The sequence below is a fragment of the Octopus bimaculoides genome, chromosome 4, assembly GCF_001194135.2.
Source record: "Octopus bimaculoides isolate UCB-OBI-ISO-001 chromosome 4, ASM119413v2, whole genome shotgun sequence".
Taxonomy (NCBI): Eukaryota; Metazoa; Mollusca; class Cephalopoda; order Octopoda; family Octopodidae; genus Octopus; species Octopus bimaculoides.
In genome coordinates this window covers 15,240,887-15,261,003 of record NC_068984.1, presented here as the reverse complement: position 1 = coordinate 15,261,003, position 20,117 = coordinate 15,240,887, and the positions used below count along the sequence as shown (strand labels likewise).

Below are 20,117 nucleotides of genomic sequence, written 5' to 3'. Positions count from 1 at the left end.
TGGGCCGGCTTGCGGGTGACACATGAGGTTTTTCGAGCGAGGTCATTGCCGGTGCCCCTGGGCTGGCTCGTGTGCGGGCGACACATGGGGTCTTTCGAGCGGGATCGTTGCCAGTGCCCCTGGACTGGCTCTTGTGCGGGTGGCACATAAAAGACACCATTTCGAGCGTGGCCGTTTTCGTGCGGGTGACACGTAAAAGCACCCACTACACTCTCTGAGTGGTTGGCGTTAGGAAGGGCATCCAGCTGTAGAAACTCTGCCAAATTAGATTGGAGCCTGGTGTTGCCATCCGGTTTCACCAGTCCTCAGTCAAATCGTCCAACCTATGCTAGCATGGAAGGCGGACGTTAAACGATGATGATGATATTTCATGTTGAATCAACGATCATTCATTCATTATTGTAATAATAGCATGAGAAAGCAAAATGATTTAAATTCTGTCAGTATACAAGCAGCTCTCAAAAAACTTTGTGATTAAAGTGGCCTGCAATGTAATTCAAGTTGGCCAGGCCTGTCCTAGAGTACAGAGATATTAACTAATGCAGCCATAAAAAAAAGACATGGTCATTGTTAGTCTGGGGCAAAACAACAAGTAAAACCCTAACTATAACGTATACATTTAATGCATAAACATAGAGGCTTTCCCATAATAGATTGCTACACATCACTCAAGACATAAGATTGTGTCTGGTTTTCCAGTGTTTCTCGTGGGGCAACAGGCAACTTCAAATGAGAGAGGAAGGGAAACGACTGGTACTTTTTCAACCCTACTGAAAAGATGAGGTAAAGCTAACTTAGGTAAGATTTTGAGTGAGAGCAGAGGGAAACGGAATAGCACAAGACAGTTTTATCTAAAACTAACAATTGTCAACTTGCCAGCTGTGGTGCCCATCCACTTCACCTCCAAACACCCCTACCTTCATTGAAATCAATTTTTCCTACAAACCCCAGGAATTTTTTTAAAAACAAATGTCTGCTCAACAAACCGGTTTTATTAACAACAAACTCGTTTTCTAAGCTTCATCTTTTCACTGAAAGATCTATGCAATAAAATAAAACGCCAGTATTAAAATCACATTCCACATTCATCCTGTTTCTGTAATAACCCCCCCCCCAAAAAAAAAACCCCCAGCTGAGTGAAAGCCTTCTCACATAAATATGTAGTTGAGAATGTTGTAAATATCTCAATTGTTTGAATGCCAGTTCTGGCTACTCCATTTCACATGTAACTAATACTAGAAACTTGACCTCAATGAATATTATTTTTATTTTGTTTTACAACTATATGAAATGGAACACAAACTCACTTGTTATTGTCATACACAGAAGAGGGAAACAATCTCTAAAACTATTTCAATCCTACAAGTCATGAATGAAATAGTGTCTTGTTTCTTCAGAGTCGTCAACACCAGATGCTGAGAGCTATACAAACAACAACACTTTGAAGGCATTCAGTCTACAAACCTAATTCCACAATCAAAACTTACACTTTAACTTCAAAAATAGCTGCAGACCCCACCCTTGAAGCTGCAAATCCAGGCCATTTAAATGTTAGCAAAGACTCCATGAAGAGTTAATGAATCATTTGCTCCTATAAAATGACTTATCACAAAGAAATAATTGTACTTAATAAGGCAGGGAGCTGGCAGAAATGTTAGCATGCCGGGCAAAATGCTTAGCGGTATTTCGTCTGCCACTACGTCCTAAGTTCAAATTCCGCCGAGGTCGACTTTGCCTTTCAACCTTTCGGGGTCGATTAAATAAGTACCAGTTACGCACTGGGCTCGATATAATCGACTTAATCCGTTTGTCTTTCCTTGTTTGTCCCCTCTGTGTGTAGCCCCTCGTGGGTAGTAAAGAAATAAGAAACTATTGTACTTCATCTACTTTATCCAGTTGTCTTTAGTTTTCCTGACAATAAATCACTATGCACGTGACAATAACATCATTTGACATTTGGCTTGTTTCCTGTTCTCTGGACATTGTAGGAACCTCATAATTACCAAATCCTTCACATTCTGACCACCCAATTTCTTTTGCATTTATCAAACCATTCAAACTATTAATGGTACTATGTACACTGTCAAAGACTGCCCAACAGAAAAATCATCACTAATTATCGAATTCTCTGCCATGACTACGATTTCATGACACCAATGAAATGGTAGGTGCCATGCAAAGTGACACCTGTGCCAGTGGCACATAAAAGCACCCATTACACTATGAGAGTGGTTGGCGTCAGGAAGGGCATCCAGCCATGGAAGCCATGCCAAATCAGACTAGAGTCTAGTGCAGTCCCTCAGTTTACTAGTCCTGGTCAAACCATCCAATCCATGCCAGCATGGACAACAGATGATGATGATGATGATGATGAATATCAGCAAATCAACACTTAAAAACATATGAAGTTTCATCTAACTGTAAATATTAACTTAGAAACCCTCTTTTCACAAGTTGATTTTTAACATTACCAAATGTGTAGGAGTGGCTGTGTGGTAAGTAGCTTGCCTATGAACCGCATGGTTCCGGGTTCAGTCCCACTGTGTGGCACTTTGGGCAAGTGTTCTCTACTATAGCCTCGGGCTGACCAAAGCCTCGTGAGTGGATTTGGTAGACGGAAACTGAAAGAAGCCCGTCGTATATATGTACGTGTGTGTGTATATGTTTGTCCCTCCAGCGTCACTTGACAACCAATGCTCGTGTGTTTACATCCCCGTAACTTAGCAGTTTGGCAAAAAGAGACCGATAGAATATGTACTAGGCTTACAAAGAATAGGTCCTGGGGTCGATTTGCTCGACTAAAGGCGGTGCTCCAGCATGGCCACAGTCAAATGACTGAAACAAGTAAAAGAGTAAATGCCTTCTACCTACAGTATCCAATGAGCCACAAGACTGCAACGAGTTCCTATGTCAAGCTTAGCATCGTTTCTATAGCAGGATGGCCCTTCTTAACACCAACCACTTTACAGTTGTTTGTTTGTCTCCCAGTATTCTAGAAGTAATTGCTTTGGTAGCAAGCAGGATTAATTTCCACTCTTTGCTCTATTAAATAAGCTGTGATATTTGTCCACCTACATCACACTCACCATCATTGAACATCCAATTTTCAATGGGTCAAACAGAATATGTTGAGGTCGATTTTCTACGGTCAGTTGCCCTTCCTGTTGCCAACCTTCACCTGTTTCCACGGAAGACTGGAAATGAACAGCATCACTTGCACAATGGTGATGCTCATTTACAATCATCATGTAAGGTCAAGACAAGGGTACACACAAACGTGGAGGTGCAATGGCCCAGTGGTTAGGGCAGCGGACTCGTGGTTATAGGATCGCGGTTTCAATTCTCAGACAGGGCGCTGTGAGTGTTTATTGAGCGAAAACACCTAAAGCTCCACAAGGCTCTGGCAGGGGATGGTGGCGAACCCTGCTGTACTCTTCCATCACAACTTTCTCTCACTCTTTCTTCCTGTTTCTGTTGTGCCTGTAATTCAAAGGGTCAGCCTTGTCACACTGAATATCCCTGAGAACTACGTTAAGGGTACACGTGTCTGTGGAGTGCTCAGCCATTTGCACGTTAATTTCACGAGCAGGCTGTTCCGTTGATCGGATCAACTGGAACCCTCGACGTCGTAAGCGACGGAGTGCCAACACACACACACAAACATAAGACAGGCTTCTTTCACTTTCCATCTACCAAACCCATCCACTAAGCTTTGGCAATTCTGGGGCTAAAGTAGAAGATACCTGTGTAAGGTGCTTCACAGTGGGACTGAACCCGATTCCATACAGCTGAGAAGCAAGTTTCTTAACTCCACACTCACACCTATGTTTTGTCTTCACTGATGAGTTGAGTTGATGCTTTCTACATTAAAGCATGCTGCAGTTTCACCTGTTTTATCTATTTTAACATGCTTCCAATTTTTAGCTATCATCTTTAATTACAAGGGGGTCACATGATCAAATATACAACATGAATTTTTGTCACAGATGTAATTAGTATAACTCAGTATTAAAGTTCAGGAAATGAAGAGATATAAGGACTGTGCACTGGTACCAACTGTTTTGTTTAGACTTCACTGAATATTCAAAATGCTTCTACTGTAGTGTGTAGTAAATTGGGGATTCACAATAATATCTTAAGGGTCCCTGAAAAAAAGTTGCTCCAGATGTATGTATTGCAAGAAACAGCTAGGTTTCTTTCTCCAACACTTTACATGGTTCAACCTACATAAATTAGTGTGTGTAAAGTAAAATAAGAATTTTGAAAGTTTCTATAAAACTAGTTTTTAAACATCGACTGTCTATTGGGGCTCACCACAATAAAATACTAATCAAAGGGTTCCATAGATGCCCTAGCCCAATGAAGGAACAGATGTGCTGTCCCCTTGGTCACTATCGTTCAATCTCCTCTCTACACCCATATATCTACCTCCCTGGGCCATGCACTAACCCTTCTGCTAAACCCCCAACTCTCACCAAGTTGCTTCACTGGAATTCCTCCTGTCAAAAAGTACATCACCCACATCCTCAAGGGATTTGCAGAGGTCATGGGCTCTGCCCCTGCTCTTCCAGACCAAACCATAAAATATTTAAGTTTTCATGTTTTTCTTTCTTGTATATGTCCAAAGACTTTCCAGCCACAACTATCGCGCCCTCTCAAACTACATTATCCAATGCCTCCTTCCTTTTTTACAAGAAAGTATGGTATAATTTTGAGGGATATCTGGCTGCTACTTCTAGCAGATAGACCAACCACTTGAAAACTCCTTTCAATGGCTTCTCTGGAATGTTTTCTGTTAGATAAATAATTCTCATGATAATGTAACAAAAGAACAAGTATTGACATTTAGCTAGTAAACAAAACTAGTTTAACAAACACTATTTCAAAAATGTGACGTCGACTTACAAAAGGTTATAATGAAACTGAGATGATAGTGGTAACGGAGGCTGGGGTTTGACCCATCTGATGCTATATTTCTTAAAATGCCGTTTAACATATCCAAACATATTTATTGGTAGTTTCAGATTAAGCAGTCTCTGTCCTGTAGCGAGAAATTGAATTTGTAATCTCCCCCATCCCGTCCGTTAATGAGGAATAAAAATATAATTATAAATGATTTAATTTTCTTTCTTTTAATCAGTGTCTTTAACATTCACAGTCTCACTGGACATCATCATCCTTTTATTTTTATATTTCAGAATTCTTGCTTAAAATATAGATAATATGAATTTAGAGTATTATTCATCATTACTCTTCTTCACATTAAACTGACATTTTTTCAATTTGTATTATAATGCAAAGTCACCCTGAAAGCGTAAGAATCCAAATGAATATAAAAAAGTTGATGGGAGGGGTGACTGAGGAAACATCCGCCAAAAATATATATTGTTTCAAATTTAAATATCTTATTAACGTCAATCATTTGTGTTGAATATTAAGATCAAATCAACGGACGAATTTAATATCGATCTGAGGCTATGATCTCTAAGGTTATTTACAAAACATTCTGTAGATTGTAAAACCCTTTGACTAATAAATAACCAAGTGCGAGCGGGCAAATTAAGGAGTTATAACTGAGTGGTAGGAGAAGGCGACATTAGTGTTGTAAAGGTAACCTAGATGTTGAATGGAATTTATAAAAAGAGGATGAGCGCCTACAATAACTGGCAAATTTATTGAGCAACACGCAGAAGATGAGCAGGTTATTTTTTCGTAATTAGCGAAGAAGGGATTATATAAGATAAATTTGTATAAATGTTAAGAAATAGTTAAGTAATATTCGGTGACGGAATGACACTGAGGGAAATTGATAAAGGTTCATTGTTGTGTGAGATGTAACCTAAAGAAGTATTAGCAATTATCTCCCTTAGCCTCTAGGTGGCAGTCGTGTACAAAGATGTGCAGCGGCGTCCATTCTGAGATTGTTCTGCGCATGTGATCCTGTAAGAGAAGATTAAAAACTTGATACGATAACCGTTTTGTATTACTAAGGTAAGTAAGATCGCTAGGATATGGAATCAGCTCAGTATCTGTTTCTAAAAAATCCGTTTGAGAAAAAAAAAAAAAAAAAAAAAAAATGATGAAAAATAGTCGGACCTCCCTCCCCCCCTCAATTACCGCGCGCTCGCCTTTTCTCGTCCCGGAAAATTGTGATGGACGCTTAACTGCAGTCACCAGTGAAACAAACAACCTCCAGCGTCAAACTGTCAGGCAAGCGATTTCTTTGTATAAATATCTATTAACAGTGACAATGCAGCGTATCATTTGAGGTGTGATCGTAGTAAAGAATGAAAGAATTCGTCAAGTAAATTGCATATTTATCGAAGCATCCTCCAATTCACACACGTATGTTGTGGCTTTCAGTTTATGGGTTTATAAGATATATATAATACACATCACTAAAAATGGGATCTAGGAAAGATATTAATTTGTACCAATGAAAACAGTAATATTTTTTAAAGCCTTCCCTTATCCTGTAACCTACCTGAGATATTGTTTGACTCTTGAATCCTTTGAAAGACGAATTACGTCACGATCCTCTCATGTCGTCCATTTTTCTTTTGACTCCGCCAAACAAGGTGCGACTGAAAGAGTTAACAGAGACAAAACGGGCTGTTCATTTCAGTAATACATATTCTTCCATCGCTCGGAGATCGTATGGCAGCAAAGATATTTCACTAGGCCCTGCTTGGTTGACCTGTAACGACTCGGTGAAACGGTAAGCGCGCGTGTCTGTAATGATGTATATAGACAGACCGACGGACATATTGATGTCTATATATACATACACACACATTGATCCGTAGGTATTTTGTTTCGGGCAAATTCGTTTCCTCCATGCCGTTGAAACTGTTCATCAGAGACGAGCAACGAGAGAGATATGTTTAACGTGCTGTCGCCGGCGCGACTCTATGTTTACTACATTTCGCGCAAGCCCAAGCGCAGTCGCAATCCCCAATCCTTAACGCCACCACTACCGGCGGCCCTCTCACTCCATCACTATCTCTTTGTCTCTTCTCTCTCTCTCATTTTTTTCCCCTCTCTCTTTCATTCCCTCTATTTCTATTTCTCCTTGTGCGTGCACACAATTTCAAAATCAATTCTAATCGCTCATTTCACTAATTCATCTCGTTTTATACGTCCATACACGCATCACACCATCGTCGTCATTCTCTTGTCAGTTTGTGTGGCACGAATGACCACACCTATATTCTTCCTTTCACGTATCCATTTCTCCGGTTGTCATGTAATAAAATAGTTTGAATATTTTACTCAACCAATCTAAATCAATCACTAAATGATCCTTGAGGGGTCAGCAGATATCGAGCTCAAGACCCTCTGCTCAGCATAATATATATATCACATACGAACACTTTTTCATTGCTTTCCTAGAAACCTATTTTTCGTTTTCAAAACATTAAATTGAGACCCCCCCCACTCTTATTAACACTACTCTGACTCCCTCTCACCTTTGACCTAATTATATTTGAATTACACCAATACATTTTCAGAGTTTAGGGGTTTTCCTTTAAATAATCAATCAGATTGTTATGCGGGTTTTCAAAACAAAAACAATCTTAATAGTCAGTTGTAAACGAGGGAAAAATTTTCTTCTCTGCTTTTGTTTTTTAAATAGAAGTCCGAAATGTATTTAAAAAATGTTTATAAGTTCACAAAGATTGAATTGATGTTACTGGCGACTCATCGAACCATATAAATTCTGCAAAATAGTCTGTTGTTTCATTACGTTTTGTCCCTTTTATCTTTGCCTCCGACCGCATCATGGCTTAGACTCTATTCTTATAGACTCCAGTTTCTAGATTACCAAAATTTCTTGAGTTGTTAACGACACTATGATCATAACCGAAGTTGTTCTAAATCGCCCTATACTCGACCAAATGATGGAGCCAGAAACAATCCATTCTTGGGTAAATCAAGACTAGACCCTCAGCAATTCAATTATCTCAGTTCCAGTTCTCACTCTTTGCCTAATTTGCTTAGAATTTCAGTGGCTATACCTTGGGGGCATTTATCAATAGTTCCTGAATGTTGCCATTCATTTAAATCACTTTTCACAGCGTCAACATTGGTAAATAATTCATGAATTCCCATTCATTATATTGTTGGATCTCTTTTTTCCTAAGTGGAGATATATTACCGCAGATCTTTATAATTGTACATCAATCAGATTTCCTTTGGAGGACCACAGTAATTTTGGAATTGCTCATCCGATTTTGCACCTTAAGGATTCACTTTTCATTCCACATTTAACAATTTCCAATGTTTTACATTCCCACTCTTTTTACTTTGCACTCACCGAAGATACTTCCAGAACATTTGTATGGTTGCTTAACCCATTAGAAATAGCAGCCAAATTTCTCACAGCATATAGTTAAGATCAAGTTTCAGAATTAAACACTCCCCTGTAACTTTTTATACACAGTTTCTTCGGATTTTGTCATTTATTTTAGTATCGATTTAAAAAAAATCATTATTTTGCTTTTTATTATTATATTTCGTTTGCATTGTAACTACATAAATATAAAAATATATTTTGTTTGCATTTAGTTAACACTTAGTTCTTATGCCATGCTATATAGAGAGAGGCAGCAAGACTAATTTATAAAATGATGAAACGATTTGTAAACAAGCATATTTTGCAATGTTTGCTATTTTATGGAGCCAACTGATATGAACTTGTATGAAATTTATTTATAAAAATAAATGAAAGGGATTAATGACTGACAAGCAACAGAATTTCTTCACCAAACTGCTCCAAATAAATGAATTCAGCAATACAGTCTTAATAATAAATCAGCTTATTCCATTCATAGATTTGAACCAGTTTTTTGTCTGCAAACCACGCGAATTCCGGTCTATTAGGATAAAGATCTATTATTTCTTCCTTTAAAATAACTTCACATTGAAATTTAAGATTTTCCGTACAGCTATTTGTTTGCTCCAACTAGGAGGGAAATGTCAAACTTAATTGTTTAAATTTAACCCATTAGTCTATTTGAGTTGTTTCCCTTCGCTCTTATTTAAATCGTATGTCAAGCTGAAGTGAAAGTGTAAAACACGGAATAGTATTGCTGAAAATCGAAATCTTTGACAAATTTGGTCTTTGTGTCTACTTAAATATATTAAATTGATATTTTATTTAAAAGATTGCAGAATTAAAACTTCTTTTATGATGCTGTTTTTTTTATTCTCTCTATCATAAATATTGGCACAAGGCCAATAAGTTCAGTGGGGTGGGGCTTTGAGGTCGATTACTTCGACCTCAGTGATAAACAGGTACTTATTTTATCGACCTCCGGCGGAATTTGAACTCAGAACGTAAAGACGGACGAAATGTCGCTAAGCACTTTGTCCGGCCTGCTAACGATTCTGCCAGTCCACCGCCTTAAAAAGATACGGTAAAGATCCTTCCCGAGCCATACAAACTCAGGGTCGGTTTCCGTGGCGCATGCAAACCTCACTGGACGGGACGCCAGTCTGTCTCAGGATTATTCCTTTTTGTCAGCTAAGTGGACTGGAGCAACGTGAAATGAAGTGTTTCGCTTAAGAACATCACGCATCGCCCAGTCGTGGAATCGAAACGAAAATCTTACGCTCATGAGTCTTAACACCTCTACTTTCCTATCATAAATATAGTAAAAATTTGCATGTCTCAAAAGTTTAGATGTCACTACTTCAAAAATATATCGGCTATTGTCATTTATTTATATAAAGATCTGTTACAGGAATCGATTTAAAAAAAAATATTAAGCCGTTTCTGGATTGTTAATTAATAAAAAAAGAAAACTTCAAGATTCTAAAATATTTCCTGAACTGTTTTAATAACTCCTTATTTCTGAACGGTTAAGATTTTATTTTTGAAATCAAGGAGATTGCATGTCAGTAAATTTTTTTTTTTAAGTAAGAAAAAGGTTTCTTGTCTCTGAATTAAAATTTTTTTTTTTAAAAGCTATTTCACTGATTAGAAGGAAAGTGATGGGAGAGTTGAGTCATTTTCTGGTATTTCCATATTCGGTCTCGAGATAGCTAATCGTCATCGTCCTCACCCCTTCCCTCCCCCAAGATAAAAAGAGAAGATTGCAGCACAATTTCGGTTCTCGTTTGAAGCCCATTTATTTTACTTTAGCAGTTAATGAATTTCATAAAGTCTTAATTTCTCTTTCATAATTCTGAAGTTTAATATCTTTGTAAGAAATCGTTATTTCGTGCTTTCTTCCACTGTTCTGAGTTCAAGTCCTAGTTAATTTGACTTAGTTTTCTATTCTTACGGGTTCAATATAACGTCATTGATTGAGCTAACGCTGAAGGCCTTTATGTAATCTAGAGCTGAACAACAACAACAAAACAATTGTCAGTAATATATTGAGATTGATTTAATTAATTGTATGTTCTCCCCACCAAACACTTCCCTGTCAAAAGAAACATTACTAAGCATGTGAGATAACTCTTGGCATGGTTTCAGTCTTATTGAACCTCCTCAGTAAAGCTTAGACTTCACCATACTTGCCAAAATAGCAATGAAGGAATCACCAAATAGATATGTATGATATACACAAGTATGTGTGAAAAATTATATTGTTACAAATAAATAGTTTTTGTTAATAACATTCTGTGAAAGATGTGGGATTCAATTTGGTTTGATTAAAAACAAAGTTTTGTACTAATTCATTATATTTTAATTTCAAAAAATTTTATGTGGATTTCAGGTTGTTTGAGATAATTGATTCTATGTCTTTGTATTCCAGCAGAAAAACTGGTTTTTACCCTATCAAATGATGCGACCTACCTGTATCCTAGAGAAGGTGTGAAAAATAGTGAAGCAAAAGGAGACCTGGAGGAAATACATAGATTTTTATGGTTAAGATTGGTACAAGCAAATGTGAAAACCCAATCTTCAATAATGCAACAAGGTTATTAGCATTGATTATAATAAATATAATTCAAAGCAGCAAGCTGGCAGAAACGTTAGCACGCCAGGCGAAATGCTTAGCGATATTTCGTCTGTCTTTACATTCTGAGTTCAAATTTTTAGTTTAGATAGTGATACTATAATTACTACTGCAATAGCTCCTAATAAACGAGGGTTTGATACCATTAAAGCAATTCATTGTTATATATCTTCCTTCGTTCTTCTCAGTCACTTGTCTGTCTACTTTCATAAATACTTCAGATCACACTTGATATTGCCACACTTGTTTGGAGATCTTGAAGATACTATTCAATTGAAGAAAAGAAAAAAAATGAGTCTTTCTTTAGTTACTTGTCACCCTCTGTTATCTGTAGATGATGAAACTGCTACAACATGAATCATCTGACAACTTCTGCATCAAACAGACCAAAGTAGTCTCTTGATTCTGGCCAAAACTTTTGCTAAGCATATACATCCAATTGTAACGCTATATTTTGAGTGAGATGACTGCAGTTTTCTATCTTTACAGACAAAATTTAGCTAACTCAGAAGTACCTACTCCTATATAAATGTACACTTCTCATTGTTCAGAATAGGAAGTAGTTCACAGAAGTTTTGTGAGCCAATCCAAATTCTTGTGAAGGTATGGCCTGTATGTCATGTTATGCAGTTAGTAAATGGAAATACCAACTTTGAGATGGTTGAATTGAATAATATATTATTTTATTAGTCCTTCTCTGATAAAATCTAGTCTAATTGAAGTAAGATTTCATCAAAGCTTTCTCCAAATATTCTCAATGAGAAAATATGCATGGTTCTGAAGATGAAAGAGATCTAACTACTAAAAAATTACAATACTTTGGTTCTTAAACTTACATATCTTCACAAAGTCAGTATAACCCTCTATAATCTTTCAGAGCAAGACAAGAAATATATTTCAATATGAAGTATATTACCGTTAACCGTGGAGCCTGAAGTAGATAAAGCTATAGATGAAAGTGTGTAGAACATTGAGTTAAAAACCTTTGGATGGAAAAAATGTCAAAGGCTAGAATTGTTTTGGTTTAATGATTTGGACAGCCTTTGTCTTTTTCCATCCGAGTGCTTGATAAACAACAAATTGCCAAAAGTTTAATTACTGACTTTTGGTTTCTTTAACCCAATATTCCACACACCATCATTTACAGCTTTATCTACATTGAGTTCCTCTGTTAAAAATTATTTATTTCATGTCTCTCGAAATTTCTAAATTCTTAGAATATTCACGGGTCTGACATGGATGTTAAATGATAATGATTCTAATATATAATCAAGTGTAATTAAAATAATTGCAGTGTGGAAGGTGTTTATAAGCCATTTAAAATAACACACAAAATCCGTTAGATTCACTTCAACATTTAAATTTAATTTGTCAAAATATTTTCGTCGCTTTGAAACCGCGACCTGTTCACTGACAAAATTCTGTGCTGCAAATATTTTCTGATCTTTAGATTTTATTTTAAAAATTCCTTTCACCTGTAGAGAAAAATGTGTTTTTAGAGCTATGTGATGATTCTTTAATTTCTTGAAAACTTTTCCTTTTTATTGCAGGGTTGTTAAGAATAGAATGAACAGTTCGAACTCCTCTTCTGTAAGTGTTCGTGGAGTTGTTAATGCAATGACTAACATGAGCACGTCTCCAATGTGTGCAAACATGCTTAGTGATGATATGAGTGAATCCAGTTCACCAGATAGCCCTCATTTTGATGAAACAGATCTACTTGCAAATACTATGAATGATGACGTAACCACTCAATTGGCTGCTGCTGGTAAATGTTTCTATACTTGGTTATTCCAAACTGACCATAATCTGTCAGAGAAATAATTTGAAAATTCACTTTTGCTAATAATAAACCAATCAGATAAACTACATGTAAAGGAAAGGAGAAAGAGGTGAGGGAAGGACTTATATTGGTAATTAAACTTTTGATAGAATCTGTTGTTTATTAAGCACAGTGTCCTGTTTGAACATCAAACGGAGCAGAAGAAAATGGAAGTAATTCCATTTGATCCATGCAAGTATAGAAAAGCGGGTATTAAAATGATGATGGTGATGATGATAAATTAATGCCGTTATAGTTTAGTGATGATAGGACATTTATTGCAGTTTTAAGTGTTTGAAGAAAGTGTGTTCAACTTCTATTATATCTTACTTTTTATTTCTTTTACTATCTCCAGACACACTTGTGTGACAATTTACTCTACTTGTAGCACATCATCATCATCATATAATTTCTGTTTTCCATTCAGGCATGGGTTGGACAATTTGACAGGAGCTGCCAAGCCAGAGAACTGCACCAGGTTCCAATTGTCTGTTTTGGCAACATTTCTATGGCTGGATGTTCTTCATAATGCCAAACACTTTACAAAAAGTACTGGGTGCCTTTTATGTAGCACAAGCATGGGTACTTTTGACATGGAACCAACACCAGTGTTTTTTTACATGGTACCACCACCAAAGCTTTTCATGTGTCACCAACATGGCTGCTTTTTAGGACAATTAGACAAACTCATTGTTTCAAAATTTACTTGAAATGAAACAATTCTATTAGATTATAAATCTGTTACTGTTTTGTTTTGATTTCTTTTTGTAGGTTTCTTTCATTGAAATCTCATATAGTTATAGTGATTATTATTTTCTTTCTTAATTTTTAAGGACCTATTGGTGTTGCTGCAGCTGCTGCAATTGTTACTGGAAGGAAGCGTCGGCGAATGCATAGTTTTGAAACAAATCCTTCTATTCGACGTCGGCAACAAACAAGGTTACTCAGGTGAAGAGATTTATTTTATATCTCTATCTATAGATTTTAAAATTAAAGTTAGCTTTTTTAATAACCATTAATCTGCCTCACCATAGAATTGGAAATATATGTGATTATTACTGTAGAAATTAAAGTTAGTTTTTTAATAACTATTAATCTGCCATACCATAAAATTAGAAATATATGTTTATTACTGTAGATCAGTGGTTCTCAGACAGGATCCATATGACCCCAGGGGGCCCATATAAGATTCTGAGGGTCCATGCAAGCAAAATAGTAAATTGGGGAGCCATAGTAGTATATTAAGGGTCCATGAAAATATTTTGAAATCAGATTGGAGCCTGGTGTAGCCATCTGGTTCACCAGTCCTCAGTCAAATCGTCCAACCCATGCTAGCATGGAAAGCGGACGTTAAACGACGATGATGATGGTGATATGAGTATTGTAAGAAATGACTAAATTTCTATCTCAAAAGTTTTACATAGTTCAGTCTACACATGTTAATGTGTGAATAACAAAATTGGAATTTTGAAAGAAGTATCTATGAATCTAGTTTTTAAACATTGAATGGCTATGGGGGTCCACCAGAAGGAAATAGTAATCAAAGGGGTTCATTGATAAAAAATGGTTAAGAGCACTGCTGTAGATGTTGCATTGTTGTTTGACCTCAAGTCAGCCCTGCTCACACAGACATATGATTAAAGACATTCCATTCATGACTATCATGGATGGAATGTCTACAGTGTTCAATATACCATTTCTTTTTTAAGATAGAAGGGGCTGATTTTAATGGAGATTTGACTTATTTCTTACAGGTTGGGCAACTGTGTAGCGCTTTCTCATTGGTTTATTAGTGTTGTGTTAGCATTAGTGATGTACTGTGTTGTTTTATCTTGATACTCTTTTGCTCTTCTGCTTGTTTCAGTCATTTGACTGTGGCCATGCTGGAGCACCGCCTTTAGTCGAGCAAATTGACCCCAGGACTTATTCTTTGTAAGCCTAGTACTTATTCTATTGGTCTCTTTTGCTGAACTGTTAGATTACAGGGGACGTAAACACACCAGCATCGGTTGTCAAGCGATGTTGGTGGGAGACAAACACACACACACATATATATACATATATACGACGGGCTTCTTTCAGTTTCCATCTACCAAATTCACTCACAAGGCGTTGGTTGGCCCGAGGCTATAGTAGAAGACACTTGCCCAAGGTGCCACGCAGTGGGACTGAACCCGGAACCATGTGGTTGGTAAGCAAGCTACTTACCACACAGCCACTCCAATTGTCTGTTTTACATGTTCATTCCATTTATTAAATGTTTCATTGTTTTTAATTGTTTTTTTTTTTTTAAGTGTTAGTGCTAGATCAGATGTATGTGGGTATTTGATCAAGTCTTTATAATTTTTTTATGGCTATTCATATTTTAAAGCTTTTTCAAAATAAATTGTTTTATATCTTCATCAGAAAACTACGGTATATTGTTGAAGAATACTCAACACGTGTAGGGCAACAAGCAGTTGTACTTTGTTGTACTCCCGGCAAACCTAACCAAAGTTACCAGTCTTTTAAAGTGTTTGGTTCTCAGCCTTTAGAAACAGTGGTAAGTTATTCATTTCTACACAATTTTGAAATTTTGTAAATAATTTATTGTACGAGAAGAAATAGTCAGGGAGATAAAGTTTCTGTTTTCTTATCATTTAGTTACTCTTTTACTTGTTTCAGTCATTTGACTGTGGCCATGCTGGAGCACTGCCTTTAGTCAAACAAATCGACCCCAGCACTTATTCTTTGGAAGCTTAGTACTTATTTTATTGATCTGTCTTGCTGAACTGCTAAGTTACAGGGGCCAACATCAGTTGTTAAGCGATGCTGGAGGGACAAACACAAACATATACATACATACATATACATATATATATATATATGACGGGCTTCTTTCAGTTTCTGCCTACCAAATCCATTCACAAATCTTTGGTTGGCCTGAGGCTATAGTAGAAGACTGTTCGAGTTATTTTCACAATTTATCCAGTATAACACTTAAACAAGTAAATAGTATTTTCCTAAACAACAGCTAGTGAATTATTAACGAATATACCAACACTAGCGCCGCTGAGGGTAATATTCTCTGGGAACGCACAAAAGCCCTTTTCTGAGTTATTTACTTTGAATTGTTATTATCTCATATCCGATTAGCCTGTTATTACGTAACATGCTTCACGATTTTAGTATACATACCTTATTAGTATTTCCTCCTAAGTTCTATACACTCTGGGAATGCATTAAAGCCCTTTTTGGGGCTACTTTATTTGAATTCTTATTATTGGGTAACTAATTTCATGTTATTACATAACTGACTTCACAATTTGGGTATTCTTTACTTATTGGGAATTCCTAAAAACAAGATCCGGTGTAAGACAGTTCAGTATTCTCTGTAAGTGCACAAAAACCCATTTTAAGGGCTACATACTTTGTATTGTTGTTATTGGATTAGCGGAACCAAGGGATAAGCCCCGCTTTCCCAGTAATTACTGGGTATGTCAGTTAGTAGATTAATAATAAAATATTATACTATTATAAGTGTCATAGTTAACCAATGTTATCCAAAAGATGCAGCATGAAGTTGTATTTGATATTAAATGGCTTGTTGTTAGCACGCTTGAGAAAATGTTTGGTCTGAGTTCAAATACTGTTGAGGTTGACTTCGCTTTTCATCCTTTCAGGGTCAGTGAAGTAAGTTACAGTTGAGAACTGGAGTTGATGGAATCGACTAGCCTCCTCTCCCAGAATTTCAGGCCTTGTCCCTATTATAGAAAGGATATTCTTTTCTACTCTAGGCACAAGACTTGAAATTTTTGGGGAGGGGGCCAGTCGATTAGATCGATCTCAGTACGCAACTGGTACTTAATTTATCAACCCTGAAAGGATGAAAGGCAAAGTTGACCTTGGCAGAATTTGAACTCAGAATGTAAAGACAAGCGAAACACCGCTAAGCATTTTGCCCGGCATGCTAATGTTTCTGCCAGCTTGCTGCCTTATATAAAAGAAAGGGTATTAAAGGGTTGTTACTTTAAATAAAACAATCCACATGGAAGCATACAGAACACCTGCAATGCCACCACAATATTAACGTAATAATAGTATCAGACTGAGTGCAGTGTACAGATGGAAAGAAATTCGTTGATATGTTTTTTTTTTTTAGCTGAGATTTCTATGTAATTAAATCTGTGACTAATTATTTAAATTGGAACTGATATCACAACTTATGATATTTTTTTCCTACAAGGTTCGCAATTCTAAAGGAATTATTATGCAAGACTTGGAATCAGTACTGGCACAACAAGCACCACCCTCACAACAAGAAGATCCAAATTTACACAAATTACCACCTCTTGTTATAGATGGTATCCCAACCCCTGTAGATAAAATGACCCAGGTATATTCAGTATTTTTCTTTAAAAATATTTGTATATATTTTTTTTCAGTATATATAAGATATATCTGAAAATCCAGTCTTTCACACACATTGTTAGAGCAGCTGTTTATTTGTTAATGGTTACTACTCATTTGTAAAATCTAATTTTTTTCATGAAATAATCACAATCAGGTTAAAGGTATCCTCAATGTTTATTCAGAATTTCTATTCAAAATCACATATCCAGTTTATTAACCTCGACATTATTGCAAATCATTCTGTCAAACTTGTGTTATATATGAGGTATGTTATTACATTATTACCTTGTGTGTACTGGTTCTAGATGAGACACCCCACAAACCTGTATGTTATAAAAGGATTGGTGACAAGAATAGTCCAACTGTTAAACACTACCCCAGCAAAACCATCCAGTCCATGTCAACATGGGAAAGATGACATAAAACTCTGAGAATTCCAATTCTGATGGGTGTGTTAAATTTGAGGACTTGCTGTGTGCTGTATATTTTGCTTAATTAATGTCATCCAAAGTCATTGAATAATAACTGACCTTATTTTTTGGTATCATTTCAAATACATACGTAGCTGAAAAAGCTTTGAAATTTGAAATTTGATCTAATTTAATATTAAGTGATCATCAAGGCAGCAAATTGGCAGAAACATTAGCATGCTGGGCGAAATGCTTAGCGGTATTTCGTCTGTCTTTACATTCTGAGTTCAAATTCTGCTGATGTCGACTTTGCCTTTCATCCGTTCAGGGTCGATAAATTAAGTACCAGTTGCATACTGGGGTTGATCTAATCGACTGGCCCCCATCCCCCCAAAATTTCAGGCCTTGTGCCTTCAGTAGAAAAGAATATTAAGTGATCGTTTAAGGTGGTAAGCTGGCAGAATCATTAGCACACTGGGCAAAATGCTTAGTGGCATTTTGTCTGTCTTTACATTCTGAGTTCAAATTCTGCCATGGTCAACTTTGCTTTCATCTTTTTGGGGTTGATTAAATAAGTACCAGTTAAGCAATCTCCTGAACTTGCTGGCTTTGTGCCAAAATTTGAAATCAGTATTAAGTGATCATCTTACTATGTCAAAATTATATATTTATATATAAAACAAAGTTATTTTATTCCATGTGGGTAGAAATATAGGAAAAATGGAAGTTGAAAATACACTGAGAATAGTTAAAATATTTGTTATTAATATATTTAAAGCTTTAACCAGTTTCACAATTTACACTGATTTTCAAAAAGCTGAAATAGAAAGACATGGTTTATGTCACAGCTGTCTTACTTCTGACTAGTGTTTGAAGCTTGCCTTATTTTTATAGGGAGTTCATTGCTAAAATTAGTATCTGTTTTGAATAGGATTTGATTTGATTCAAAACATATATTAATTTGAGTCATGAACTCCCTATAAAAATAGAGCAAGCTTCAAACACTAGTCAGAAGCAAGACAGTTGCAACAGAAGCCATGTCTTTTTATTTCAACTTTTTGAAAATCAGTGTAAATTGTGAAACCAGTTAAAGTTTTAAATATATCAATAAAAAATATTTTAACTATTCTCAGTGCATTTTCAACTTCTTTTTTCATATATATAAAAATATATGTCTTTACCAAACCTGACATTTTAAAATTAGTTATCCCTTTTGTCTCTTATGTTTAAATTTTGATATACATCAGAAAACAACCTTTCAAACATTTAATATAATATTATATGTTGGTGGAAGAAATTACTCATCTTCATAATTGATGTACTAACCTGAGATTTCTATGCTTCTTTAAACAAACTGCCTCACTTTTGTATTCTGTAGAATTGAAATTCTGCTCCTCAGGTAATGTAATTAATGTTGGATGTGATATAGTAAGTGTCGAAATAGTATAAATAAGAAATTCTGTACTTCTGTTGAAAGAAAGTGTTGCTAATAAAGGACAAACCGTGAAAGACATCTCACTAGATGTTGACAAAAAAACTCTGGTAGAATGTAGTTTGGTCAAATCTGAGTATATTGGGTTTGAGATGAGATGACAAAGGATTACAATCAAAGAGTGATGTAATATAGACCTGTAAGACTTGTACATAAACGGGTGAGTAGATTATAAAATGATTATAAGGGACTAGGTATTAAGTCATTTCCATTTTGTCATAAAATACTTATCTTTTATTATAAATTTTGATTTCCTGTAAGTATATATATATATTTATATATATCTGTATTTATACAGGCTCAATTACGTGCTTTTATACCTGAAATGTTAAAGTATTCAACCGGTCGCAGTAAACCTGGATGGGGTAAAATAGAATATAGGCCTGTTTGGTGGCCTGATGATGTGCCATGGGCAAATGTACGCAGTGATGCCCGTACTGAGGATGAAAAGCGTAAAGTTAGAACCTTCATGCATTTATTCTTGAATTGCATTTTACTTCAAATTATGTGTTTTTCTGTCTTCCTTTTCTCTTTCTTTTTCTATTTTCTTATCTATCTACAGCTACCTCCCTCCCCTATCTGTGTGTGTGTATGTATGTATATGTGGCTGTGTGGTAAGAAGCTTGTTTCCCAACCACATGGTTCCGAGTTCAGTCCCACTGTGTGGCACCTTGGGCAAGTGTCTTCTGCTATAAGCCCCAGGTCGACCAAAGCCTTGTGGGTGGATTTGGTAAACGGAAACTGAAAGAAGCCCGTTAATATTTGACTGAGGTCGTTTCCAGTGCTGCTGGACTGGCTCCTGTGCAGGTGGCACGTAAAAAACACTATTTGAGCATGGCTGTTGCCAATACCGCCTGACTGGCCCTCATGCCGGTGGAACGTAAAAGCACCCACTATACTCTCGGAGTGGTTGGCGTTAGGAAGGGCATCCGGCTGTAGAAACTCTGCCAGATCAGATTAGAGCCTGGTGCAGCCTTCTGGCTTGCCAGTCCTCAGTCAAATTGTCCAACCTATGCCAGCATGGAAAGCAG

The 20,117-nt window shown here is 36.4% G+C and overlaps 1 protein-coding gene and 1 long non-coding RNA gene across 8 annotated transcripts in view; one reads left to right on the top strand and one right to left on the bottom strand.

Moving 5' to 3' along the window:
* Window positions 1–7,438, bottom strand: part of LOC128247554 (uncharacterized) — a 9,930-nt gene extending 2,492 nt beyond the window's left edge. The window contains exon 1 of the long non-coding RNA XR_008263868.1: window positions 6,485–7,438. This is a non-coding gene — a long non-coding RNA (uncharacterized LOC128247554). The remainder of the gene's footprint in view (window positions 1–6,484) is intronic.
* Window positions 5,866–20,117, top strand: part of LOC106877210 (DNA-binding protein P3A2) — a 22,187-nt gene continuing 7,935 nt past the window's right edge. The window contains exons 1-7 of one of the 7 annotated variants that reach the window (XM_014926065.2): window positions 5,866–5,991; window positions 10,767–10,931; window positions 12,521–12,738; window positions 13,626–13,740; window positions 15,199–15,334; window positions 17,018–17,167; window positions 19,385–19,543. In XM_014926065.2, coding sequence (XP_014781551.1) covers window positions 10,876–10,931; window positions 12,521–12,738; window positions 13,626–13,740; window positions 15,199–15,334; window positions 17,018–17,167; window positions 19,385–19,543 — 834 coding nt within the window. In that variant the 5' untranslated portion in view covers window positions 5,866–5,991; window positions 10,767–10,875. Of the gene's footprint in view, window positions 5,992–6,033; window positions 6,346–10,766; window positions 10,932–12,520; window positions 12,739–13,625; window positions 13,741–15,198; window positions 15,335–17,017; window positions 17,168–19,384; window positions 19,544–20,117 lie in introns of those variants that run through there. The other 6 variants (XM_014926074.2, XM_052966898.1, XM_052966899.1 and 3 more) reach the window with 6 other exon arrangements.